This window comes from Triticum dicoccoides, chromosome 7B (assembly GCF_002162155.2).
Source record: "Triticum dicoccoides isolate Atlit2015 ecotype Zavitan chromosome 7B, WEW_v2.0, whole genome shotgun sequence".
Classification (NCBI taxonomy): domain Eukaryota; kingdom Viridiplantae; phylum Streptophyta; class Magnoliopsida; order Poales; family Poaceae; genus Triticum; species Triticum dicoccoides.
In genome coordinates this window covers 717,928,395-717,939,623 of record NC_041393.1, presented here as the reverse complement: position 1 = coordinate 717,939,623, position 11,229 = coordinate 717,928,395, and the positions used below count along the sequence as shown (strand labels likewise).

Below are 11,229 nucleotides of genomic sequence, written 5' to 3'. Positions count from 1 at the left end.
AATTTTCATCCGTACAAGGAACCGGGACGAACTCTTGAGTCAGGTGAGATGGACAGAGACTCTTCATCATGGTAGGGAAGCTATGGCTCGTGGTACCTACCCACCAACCACGCGCCGGACGTGATGGCACGAGCACGGAGAAGAGAACCGCAGCACCGGCAGCTCCACACCGAACCGGGCGACAGCGGGCCCAACGCGGCCGGCCGGTTTCTCATCGACGGCGACGTCTAGGCAAAGAGACAAAGGGTGCCCTCCTCGTCAGGGTGCTCCGCTCCGGCCGCCGCGTACAAGTACTCCTGATTGATTGATTTATTCGATTAGAATGCCTGTCGACCTGAGCGGTGCAGCTGGCCATCTGGCTGACTGGAATTTTACATGTGTCGGACCGTGTTCATCATTATAAAAGTGCATACAGTGCTAGCATGCAGTCTGCAATAGTGGAAAGAATTCCCAGCCTTCTACTACTATATGCCTCCGTGTCGGCGGCATGAGGTCCGACGATCCGCCGGTCGACCAAGGCTGGCACCAGAGCAAAGCAACAGAGAGCCTCGTGCTGCTGCAAATGCTCTGTCTTACTAGTCACAACAACGAGCTCCTAGAGCATGGACATGAGGCTCTCGAGGCTCTCGTACCGGAGGTGCTTCTTCTTCAGCCGCCTGCGCCGCGTGTTGCCGGCCCTGCCAAAACCACGGTGAATTCGGTCCGTCAGATAGGCGGGCGACAGTTGTTTATCGCCATGTCTTTGTCGAAAACCATCAAGAGTGCTATCGCGGGCGCTCACCAGTACTGGTTGTGGAACACCACGTTGTCCGTGGGCACGTGCTTCCCGTCGTCGTTCCGGTTCCACTGGTACACGGCGTGCGTCCGGTTCACCAGCTGCAGGGTCGAGTGCCCGAAGCTCGCCTCCCTGAATGCCGAGTAGTCCGGCTGCGGGTCATTGAACCTGCAAACATTCAATGAGAAAGCATCGTAAGAGTGCGGCAGGCAGAGCCTAATACAAGGTGTGCTTAGCTTTAGAGCGATGTGTTTGTTCTTCTTACCTCCAGGCGAGTCCTTCCTGGTTGCCTCCATCGCCAACCGTGATGTAAACGGGAGCGGATTTGTCTGGCACCGGGTATCGGTTCCCAGATGTTACGTTGTAGTTGATATTAGATATCCGGTACTGCAAGCAGTGCATATACAAGTATCATGAGAAATCAAAGCTCGGATCTCTTTGAGTAGAACACATAGAATTGTGTAATTTCATCTGATTCGACCATGAGAGATCAAATGTAAAAAAAATCAGATCAAATTCAGCAATTTATTCATAAAGAAGGAGGCTGCGCTCAAGGATGGACTGAAGAGTTTACCGATCTCTCATAGGCATGGACATGGCCTGCAAACACCAAGTCCACCTTGTACTTGACAAACCACTTCTCGAAAGCAGCCCTCATGCTCTCGCCCTCCATATAATGCGCGTTATTGCTGTTGTACATGGGAGCATGCATGAGAACAATAAGCCAAGGTGTCTTCTCCCTGTCCACACGCTTGAGTTCACCCCTCAGCCACATCCATTGGGGAGTGTATTTTACTATAAATACCACATACAAGTTTACAAAACATACTTGTGTTAGAATAGTATATCCGACAAAACCATCAATGGTATACACTTTGAAAGGAACATTCAGTTGTCGAATAAAGTACGCTTCTAAAATATAATATATAATGGTCAGAACATGCTGTCAGTGTAGAACTTGTGCGTCTAACCATTAAGCATAGCATCTCATATCAAAGTTGTCGAACCGAATCAATTAGGATACACGATTGACATTTAAAACAGAGTTTTACAAAGGTGGTAATAGCGTGACCCCAATCCCTGTACTACGATTCTCGAACCACGACTCTGGTAACTGTAATACAAGTTTCAAAGAACGTCTTGCTTCCTACTAGAACTGTATCCCTGAAGAGAATAAAATGGTCAATAGCAGTTTCAGACTGAAAGTAGAGACGCTTTTTAGATTTCTACCTTCTATCGCTGTGTATTGAGCTACAGTAAAAGTTTCAAATGTATCAGCAGGACAAAAGGCGAATGACTCTAAACTTCACTGGTATTTACATTACCAGTTGTATCATTAAGTACACGATAACCTGTCAAAAAAAAAACATGACAAGACCATATTATTGACTTTTACCCCTGCTTTGGACAAAGGCCAAGCACTTGGAAATCCCATCGCAGCCAAAATCACATCCTCGTTCTTTATCAGAAACTTCATGCAGAAACGAAACAGAGCAAGTAGGAAGGAACTTACCGAAAGGAGAATAGCTGGAGAGCACGATAATATGAGCAGATGCACGCCTGACTGCATACCACATTGGGGAGCTGCTCTTCGATGCCAAATATGGTGTTGAATATCTATGCAGATATGGCTTAAATGTAGAAGTTTCTCCCTGAAATATGAATAGGGCCAGAGTTATGAAGTGACAAGTGTGACTCGATCCTTTCAGAGACGTCAATAAAGCAAAAGCTCAAGACTTATTAAGCTCAGCTAATTAAAAGTTCAAAGGGAAAGACAATGTTGTTCTGAACAAAAGGCTAAGGTTCTAAGCATATAGCCATGATAGTGTGGACCCACACGACCATAATTATGCAGCAAGTCAACTACAACCAACATTGTGTGCCAGCTGAATCTAAACATATATTCCCAAAAGGTAATTCCATAAATATTGGGAATATGCAATATGGTTCATGAAATAAACAGTGTTCCTGTTCCCGATTCAATAGAGGTATATTGCAAAGAAAAAAAATATAGATGCATGAAATATGGCCAACGGCTTTGTCAATCAGTTTTGCCTTGTAGATACATTTTGAGCTTTTACTAGCAAAATTTTGCCAACATGAGGAGATAACATCATAACATACCAGATCAGGCCTGTATTCTATTTCATGATTTCCAGAATTCCATATCCATGGCTGATATGCAGTGCTACGTTCAACAAATCGACCCCAAGAATCCCAACGAATACCATCGTTATGTTGATATCTATCAGCATATGATAAATCCCCAACAAATAGAACACTTTCTCCTCCGCTTTTCAAATAATGTTGAAGAGTTGATAGAGAATTAAATGTTTGCCCCAGATCACCTAGCAAAATAGAGCCAGAAAAAATTAGATTAAACTGCCTGAGTCGCTGACCACTAGGTCTATATCTCACCTATTGGTTGGCATTCCTAATAATCATTTGTCTAGTGTGGCTTTTTTCTTTTATCCTGACAGTGATACAACAGTTCTCTAGAATTTGGACATTAAGAGATAAGGAGAGCACAGACTATGGTTACTTGAATTAAAACGTTAGTAGTGCATATGTGTGAAGTGAAAAGCATGAATTTGGAGCTAATAAGCTGAATTCCCTGCTCAAGCACCCTAGAACCCTAGAACCCTAGCTACAGAAAATGCTGTAGAGGTCCAAAGTAATGCAAGACAGCTATGAGACAAAAAGTTAAAGAACAGAAGACAAACCTATGATGCCAAACGTGTATGATGCATCTGTGTCAATTGCTGGAGGTGTTTGAAACCAAAATTCTCGAGCTGAATCTCCAGTACCTATCTTGTAATAATATTTAGTGTTGTACTGCAAACCAAAAACGTAATTAGAATTTTGGATCAGACAATTATTACAAGATTGTTTGCCCAAACAAAAGTAGTACAAGATTAGGTACAAACAGAACTCTTCTTCATGAACTGGGCTGCTACTCCTACAGTCCACAGGTACAAGAAGATGTGATGAATAAATTTCTATGGACATCATGTCCAAATAGAAGAACCCAATACTGTTGAGATTTGGTGATTTTCATTCTTTGGCCACTCCAGTTTCATGTAATGGTTCAGTAAAGTACATCATGAAACCATGGCGAGTTTATTTTGAATGGTGGCTATTTTGGATATGTGCACTCTTGAACAAGATAAATGGTCTACAGCGGAGAAAACTGTTGCAACTTGAGCTCCCATAATTGGCAGAACATATATCATAACCGTAAGGGAAATAAATTTCATAAGAATATATAGGAAACCAAAAAGGACAATTAAATACCTCAAGGCCATCAACAAGGCAATGGTGTATGTATCCAGATTTATAGTCGTAAAATGTATAATTTGTCATTGTCCCTTCGGCTTTCTGATCATAGCGGTTCTCTTCTTTACTGTAAAACACTTGACTCGGCGCAGGTTCCGACGGAGTGACCCATGATACTATGACAGCCTTTCCATCATAGTCACCTTGCGTGATATGAACCTGACAGCAGAACAAGCGGTGAGCACATCACCAGACCACCAGTGATGATGAACTGGTATATCTATTAGCGTAGCTCCGTACCTGCTGTGGAGCATTGTAGCCCTTGGGAGTCGCAAACCACTCGCTGTCCAGAGGCATATCGGTGGACGGGAACTCCGAGCGCACGTAGGAGCTCGTGCGGCGAGAGGAAACGCCATTAGCCAGGCACAACAGAACATGTAACGATAGCGCCGCAAAGCCCAGCCCCCTCATCTGTTCAGAGCAACGCGGATGCCGCCCTCAGCCTGGAAACTCAGCTGCAAACAGAGCATGTATGAGGTTTGTGTGATCTGACCAATGACTGGCCGACGGAGAGCTGAGATGGATAAAAGTATTAACAAACGGCCGCGATGTCATGCAAGATCTCCTCAATTTGACATCACAGCTGCGCTTGTGGATCTAGAGCAAAGCGACGGGCAGATCGATATAAACCGAAACCAACACTAGCTCCTCACTTGTCAAACCACTACTAACAATCACTTGTCTCCACTAATATAAATTACTAGCATATAATAATGAGCTCACTTCACTTCACTTGTCTGCCTATATACCGAGTCAAAGTCAACAGCCTGCGAGATGCTAAAACCAAGATGTCGCGTGTCCCCCGCGGCGCCATCGATCAATGCTAATTCCGCGGATCGGCTGCTGATTGCCAGCGCTGATCTGGAAATCGAATCGAGTGGGCCTGTCCTACTAATCAGCCATCGAGCGCCAGCGCGCCGCGCGGGGACACGGAACTTACGGAGAGGGGGAGCCCGGAGCCCCGCCACGCGTGATCCGGGCAACCCGCCCCGCCCTGGCGAATGAGACCGAGCAGAGACGGGCGGCGCGAGAGGGGGGGAACGGGGGCAGGGGGGTCGCTTACCGTCGCGGAGGGAGGGGAACGCGCTGGAGGGCGGGAGCGGGGGGAGGGTGGCGGCGGGGGTTGTAGAGGAGGAGGAGGAGGTGGTGGTGGTGGCGTGGCGGCGTCGTCGCCTCGTCGGAGCGTGTGGCGGGGAGAGAGGCCGGGCGAGGCAAGCAAGTCCGGTGGAGGAGAGAAAGCGACGGCTGTGACACTGATAGACTCAGGGTAGTTGCGCGGGCCCCGCACGATGACGTCCGTGTCCATCCTGCCCGGCCCGCGTTGGCTCCGCTGTTGGGCCGGGCTGCTGCTCGGAAGAGAGCGGGCTGGCCCAAACATAGCTGTTTTTCAAAGTTCTGTGTTTTTTTTTGTCATCATCAGTGTGTGGTGATCGTGGTCCTTTTGAACAAATTTACTTTGCTTCTTTCTTGTAGGCGTGGTCTGCGCCCTTGCAGATCCGGTTATTCGATATGATGAGTTTACGTTATTCCGCCGTGTTATTTTTGCTGGTTTGTTTCTTTGTGGAGCTGGAATTTTACCTCGACGCCATAGCGAAGACCTGGTGGTCTGATGACCTTGCACTTATAGGGATCACCCCTTCGGCACAAGTACATTTATCGCTCAGGGCTTACCATCTTTTTGGATGAGCGACTCAAGGGCCTTTCGAAAACGTTTATTACTAATCAAGTTTCTGTGGATGAAAGAGTACCTAGTTGTATCGGCGTTTCGACCAACTGCAACATCTTTATTGAAGTATATTGAGAGTATTTCGTCCTGTAGAGCTTGAGACCATGGAAAACAAGCATGTCTCCATGAGATATTAATGTAATCCTTAGTCTTATGATACCCCTCCCATACCCCCTCGCGATCTCCAACCATGATGGATGGACGATCGACACGGCGACGTTGTGCCATAGACCCCCGGTAATTAAACCTTCCGCGGACCGCGATCTGATTAGCCACCATTATCCACAATCCAAACCTTGGTGTGCAGGTACCACACATGCGTATACCCTGATTCGCAATTCTATAATTCGTGTAAAAAAATAGGCTTCCTAATTTTTCCTATTTTTTCTGTAATTTGTATTGAAGTTTGGTTGTATATAGCAAGTGCATTTTTATTGCTACCTTTTCATATATATTTATGCTTTTTCATATTCATACATAAACTTTTATATGTTCGACAACATATACCGCATTAGGAGTAGCTCTCTCCTCTCTCATCTCTCTCTCTCTCTCTCTCTCTCTCTCTCTCTCTCTCTCGCGCGCGCGCGCCCCCCTTTTCTGGATTTTAGGCCTAATTAATTGTTTGGTCTGTGAGTTCTGAACTACATTCATCACTTCGAAAACTTTTGAAGTTCCTCGGGAATGCCTCTCTTAACTAGAGATTACGAATCACATTTTTTTGTATATGTTTGCTCAAAAAATTTACGTCATGTTAAAGTGGTGCACCGGGTGACTTTAGTTTCAGCTCCACCTCTGGGTGGGACTATCTACAAGGTATGTACACGGGCGCATGCATAAGCCAAGCGTGTCGATGCTAGTGATCTCCCTACGGCGTACCACTATGCATATCAGCCCATGCTAGTATGGACTCTGAACTACTCCTACTTCCTTGTTCGAACTCCACCATCACTTGGCCTTATCGCCGGTATGGATCCACCAGACATCATCACCACCGCAACACATACTTCACAAAACAATATATACATTTATAAAGTTCGAAAAACACTATCCGCACAGAATTATAGAAAAGGGTCCACACCATTGGACATGCATGGAATTACTAGATTGTAGCTAGTATTTATTTGTCCCAGCTCATGCTTTTTTCTTTATTTATTTAGTTTAAATGTATCGATTTAGGACAATGCAGTTGCCCATGCATCTATCCTAGATAACTGGGTTCAGGCGAGCAGGAGTGAAATGCCACATACTTATTCTATATACCTCCATGACATGAGAGTATTAGCAAGAAGAGCTCCTCCTAGGGCATGGACACACGAGGCACTCATAGGCTCTCATAGCGCAGGTGTCTCTTCTTCTTTAGCCTCCTGCGGCGAGTGCCACTCTCCCTGCGAGACACAGTCTAGTTAGAAACACGAATCAGCGTTGGAATTTGGTTTGTGTTTTCGGTCTGCGTGGGACTCTTCAGGTTTTGGTTTTCCGTTTGCGTGGGACTATCTTCAAGGTTAGAAACACGAATTGTCAATCTCCCTCTCGGTGGGACTATATGTAAAACCACCAAGTGCTACCATGCTCACCAGTATTGGTTGTGGAACACCACTTTGTCCGCCAGCACATGCTTCACATCATCGTTCCTATGCCACTGATAGACGGCGTGCGTCCTGTTCTTCAGCTGCAGGGTCGAGTGCCCATAACTGGCCTCCCTGAACGCGGAGTAGTCCGGTTGCGGGTCGTTGAACCTACAAGCAACTTTCTGAGGTTGGCCAAACGGGAAAGCCTCGCACGAGTTCAAAAAGGACTATCTAATCGAATATGGTGTACGTCATCTTTACCTCGAAGCGAGTCCTTCTGTGTTGCCTCCATCGCCAACTGTTATGTACACGGGAGCGGATTCATCTGGCACCGGGTATCGACTCCCCGATGTCACCTTGTAGTCCACATTGGATACACGGTGCTGCAAATCAACACTCGTAGCCGACATCTCATCGAGTCAGAGTAGACCATGAAATATCAAATACACAAAGTATGGTTTAAATTCATCGATTTTGAATAAAGTGAAGATTTTACCGATCTCTCGTAAGCATGGACATGGCCCGCGAATACCAGGTCCACATCGTACTTGATGAACCATTCCTCGAAAGCAACCCTCATGCTCTCGCCCTCCATATAATGTGCATCGTTGCTGCTGTACATGGGAACGTGCATGAGAACAATAAGCCAAGGTGTCTCCTCCCGGTCCACGCGCTTCAGTTCCTTCTTCAGCCACTTGTATTGAGGAGTGAATTTTACTGATAAAACCACATGCATGCAAGTTTACAAAACAAAAAATATACTCGCATTAGAATCGACATAAATAAATAAAAAATCCTCTACACTAGAGAAGAACATCCAATTGTCCAATCATGCATGCAAGTAGGAAAAGGAAGGAACTTACCGAATGGGGAATAGCTAGAGAGCACGATAATATGAGCCGATGCACGCCTGACTGCATACCACATTGGGGAGCTGCTCTTTGATGCCAAATATGGTGTTGCATATCTATGCAGATATGGCTTAAATGTAGAAGTTTCTCCCTGGAATACCAAACATAATTAAGATAGAGTCAAGAATTGATAAGGCAACATGATCCTTTTGAAAATAGAAATAGAGCAAAAATAAAGTTCAAACCCAACACACGCGCGCGCACACATGCATGATCTAGGAATATGCATTCTGATTTACAAAATGGCCACAATTTGCTATTTCTAGTTCAAGAGAAGTATATTGTAAAAATGAAGATAATAAATAAATAAGTTATGTGTATATGCATGGCACATGAAAGTATTGCAACATTGCCAACGTCTTTGTCAATCCCTTTCAACATATAGTTACATAAGTTGTGACGTTATTGGGAATTTTTTGCGTAGTTGGGGAGATAACATACCAGATCAGGCATGTATTCTATCTCATGATTCCCATAGTTCCATATCCATGGTTGAAAAGCAGTGCTACGTTCAACAAGTCGACCCCAAGAATCCCACCGACCGCCATCATTGTCTTCATATTTATCAGCATAAGACAAGTCCCCAACATATAAAACACTTTGTCCTCCACTTTTCACATAATGTTGAAGAGTTGAGAGTGTATTAAATGTTTGCCCCAGATCACCTAGCACAGTGAGCCAGAAAAAAATGAGACGAAATTGCCTAAATCGCTGCATTACTAAGTCACCTAGTGAGCTAGCCTTGATAACCTTTTTCTTCATCTTTCATTTTATTTCTTTTTCAATGTGATACAACAACGGTCGAGAATTTGCACACGAAGAGAGAATGCATATGCGTGAGCAGGAACTATTGGGTAACTTGGGCTAAATTGTTTGAGTAGTGCTCATGGGGAAAGAGAAAAAAAAAACTAGTCGAATTACCCGCTCATGCACCCAAGGTACTGAGCTATTTTTCCAAACTGCTTTCCAGTTCTTTAGTAGCTTCCGTCGGGAATTAGCTGGCACTCCATAGATACATCCGTTTGAACATTAACTAATTCCGGACAAAGGGAGTATTACTTAAGAAACCTACTATGTAATCTCGTAATCTTAGCCGAGCCAATGCTAAGGGGCTGTTTGGTACTATGCCTAGGAGTGTCACACTTTGCCATACAATGTTGTCAAACTTGCCTAAAGTTAGTTCTTCAAAATGAGAGCCACAAGTTGGCAAGCCTATTGAAATCTTGCCGTATTTTTTGAGTGTATATGATGTGGGACCCTAGTGTGGCTTGCCTAAGATGTGACTTAAATCAAACACACACCTAAGTTGGTCAAATTGGCCTAACCTTAGGTGTGGCAACCTTAGGCAAACTTAGTCTCAAACCAAACAACCCCTAAGGGTACGTTTGGTTTCCTAACTCAGCTAGCTTAGCTAGGCCAGGTTAATCTTGACGGTTTCGGCTAGAGTCGTCAAAAGCAAGACTTAGCGTTTGGAAAGACACAAAATTAAAGCGTTAACTGCCAAAGTGCCCACGTTCGTGTTTTTTTGCCAGTGCGGGAGAGCCAAATTGGCTCGCCTCCGTTGGCAAGCTTTTTGTGGCGGTTAAAGGGTAAATTGCCTCCAGATGCTAGCTTTATTTTCCTAACCAAATGAATATCCTTGCCCGGCAAGGCTAGGAGCTGCGCTTGCCTAAGATCCAAACGCACCCTAAGTGACTTCGTAATCTTAACATACCTTTTTCATACTTTTTCCCATCAGGTCTTAGAGAAATGTTGTAGAGATCTACAATAGTGTAAGGACAACATGTTCTGATTTTTATAAACAGAAAGTAATTAAAGAAGATAACACAAACCTATGATGCCAAATGTGTAGGGTGCATCTGGATCAATTGCTGGAGGTGTTTGAAACCAAAATTCTCGAGCTGAATCTCCTGTTCCAATCTTGTAGTAATACTTCGTGTTATACTGCAAACCAATAAAGTAGAGAATTTTATGTTGGAACTAACTGGTACAAGATTGGGTACAAAACATAGTATTGTCTTCATTTACTGGAATATAAACAAACTCCGCGTCTGCACTACACATACACTAGGAAATGGAAGACACAATTTGTGCAGTGGACATCATGTCCAAATAGAATAAACCTAGTACTCCCCTGAAAAAAAGAGAGAATGGATTGTATATATTTGAGATTTGGTGATTTTGCATATGACATCACTCCAACTTTACATAAATAAAACATGTCAAAATATTGCACTTTGAGCAACAATGTTTGGCTGCAAAAATTATGAAAACGGAAAGGAAGATAAAACTGCATAGGAATACAATGCAAACCTTAAGGACACAACAGGAAAAAGAGAGGTATATTACCTCAAGGCTATCAACAAGGCAGTGATGTATGTATCCAGATCGATAGTCGTAGAATGTATAATTCGTCATCCTCCCTTTGGCTTTCCGATCATAGTGTTTCTCCTGTTCACCGTAAAACACCTCACTCCTTGTGGGTTCCAACGCCGTAACCCACGAGATTATGACGGCTTTCCCGTCATAGTCACCTTGAGTGATATGAACCTGGTGACCAAACAGGCAGTGATTACAAACATCGAGTACATCACCCCAAATTTGTTAAAATGATGGACGAACCTGTTGTGGAGCGTTATGGCCTTTCGGAACCGCAAGAGACTCGTGCTCTAGAGGAATGTCGTCGGACGGAAACTCATTACGCACGTAAGAGCTCGTGCGGCCAGAGTAGGCGCCGCTTACCAGGCAGAGCAGGACATGCATTAGCAGCACCAGCGAGCCCCGGATCCTCATTTCGGAAGAACAACGGCGCCACCAAGTTGCCAACACCCCGTTACCCTGAAAAATGTACTGGACAGAGGATGTGTGAGAGGGGCGGACGGGCATTGGAGCGATGGAGTGAGGGCGGAGAGG

The 11,229-nt window shown here is 44.8% G+C and overlaps 2 protein-coding genes across 2 annotated transcripts; both read right to left on the bottom strand.

Annotated features, from left to right (window-relative positions):
- Positions 1–291: 291 nt before the first annotated feature.
- On the bottom strand, positions 292–5,332 carry LOC119335892 (phosphoenolpyruvate phosphatase-like). The gene is made up of 10 exons (XM_037607940.1): positions 5,175–5,332; positions 4,352–4,566; positions 4,070–4,270; positions 3,499–3,610; positions 2,900–3,123; positions 2,289–2,427; positions 1,350–1,570; positions 1,041–1,162; positions 782–943; positions 292–677 (listed from the first exon to the last, which is right to left on the bottom strand). Exons 2-10 carry the CDS (start codon positions 4,520–4,522, stop codon positions 596–598), a joined length of 1,434 nt encoding a protein of 477 aa, XP_037463837.1. The 5' UTR covers positions 4,523–4,566; positions 5,175–5,332; the 3' UTR covers positions 292–595.
- Positions 5,333–6,865: 1,533 nt separating this feature from the next.
- LOC119342203 (phosphoenolpyruvate phosphatase-like) lies at positions 6,866–11,223 on the bottom strand. Its single transcript, XM_037614054.1, has 9 exons — positions 10,939–11,223; positions 10,666–10,866; positions 10,149–10,260; positions 8,758–8,981; positions 8,269–8,407; positions 7,902–8,122; positions 7,667–7,788; positions 7,412–7,573; positions 6,866–7,222 (listed from the first exon to the last, which is right to left on the bottom strand). Exons 1-9 carry the CDS (start codon positions 11,200–11,202, stop codon positions 7,159–7,161), a joined length of 1,509 nt encoding a protein of 502 aa, XP_037469951.1. The 5' UTR covers positions 11,203–11,223; the 3' UTR covers positions 6,866–7,158.
- Positions 11,224–11,229: the final 6 nt, after the last annotated feature.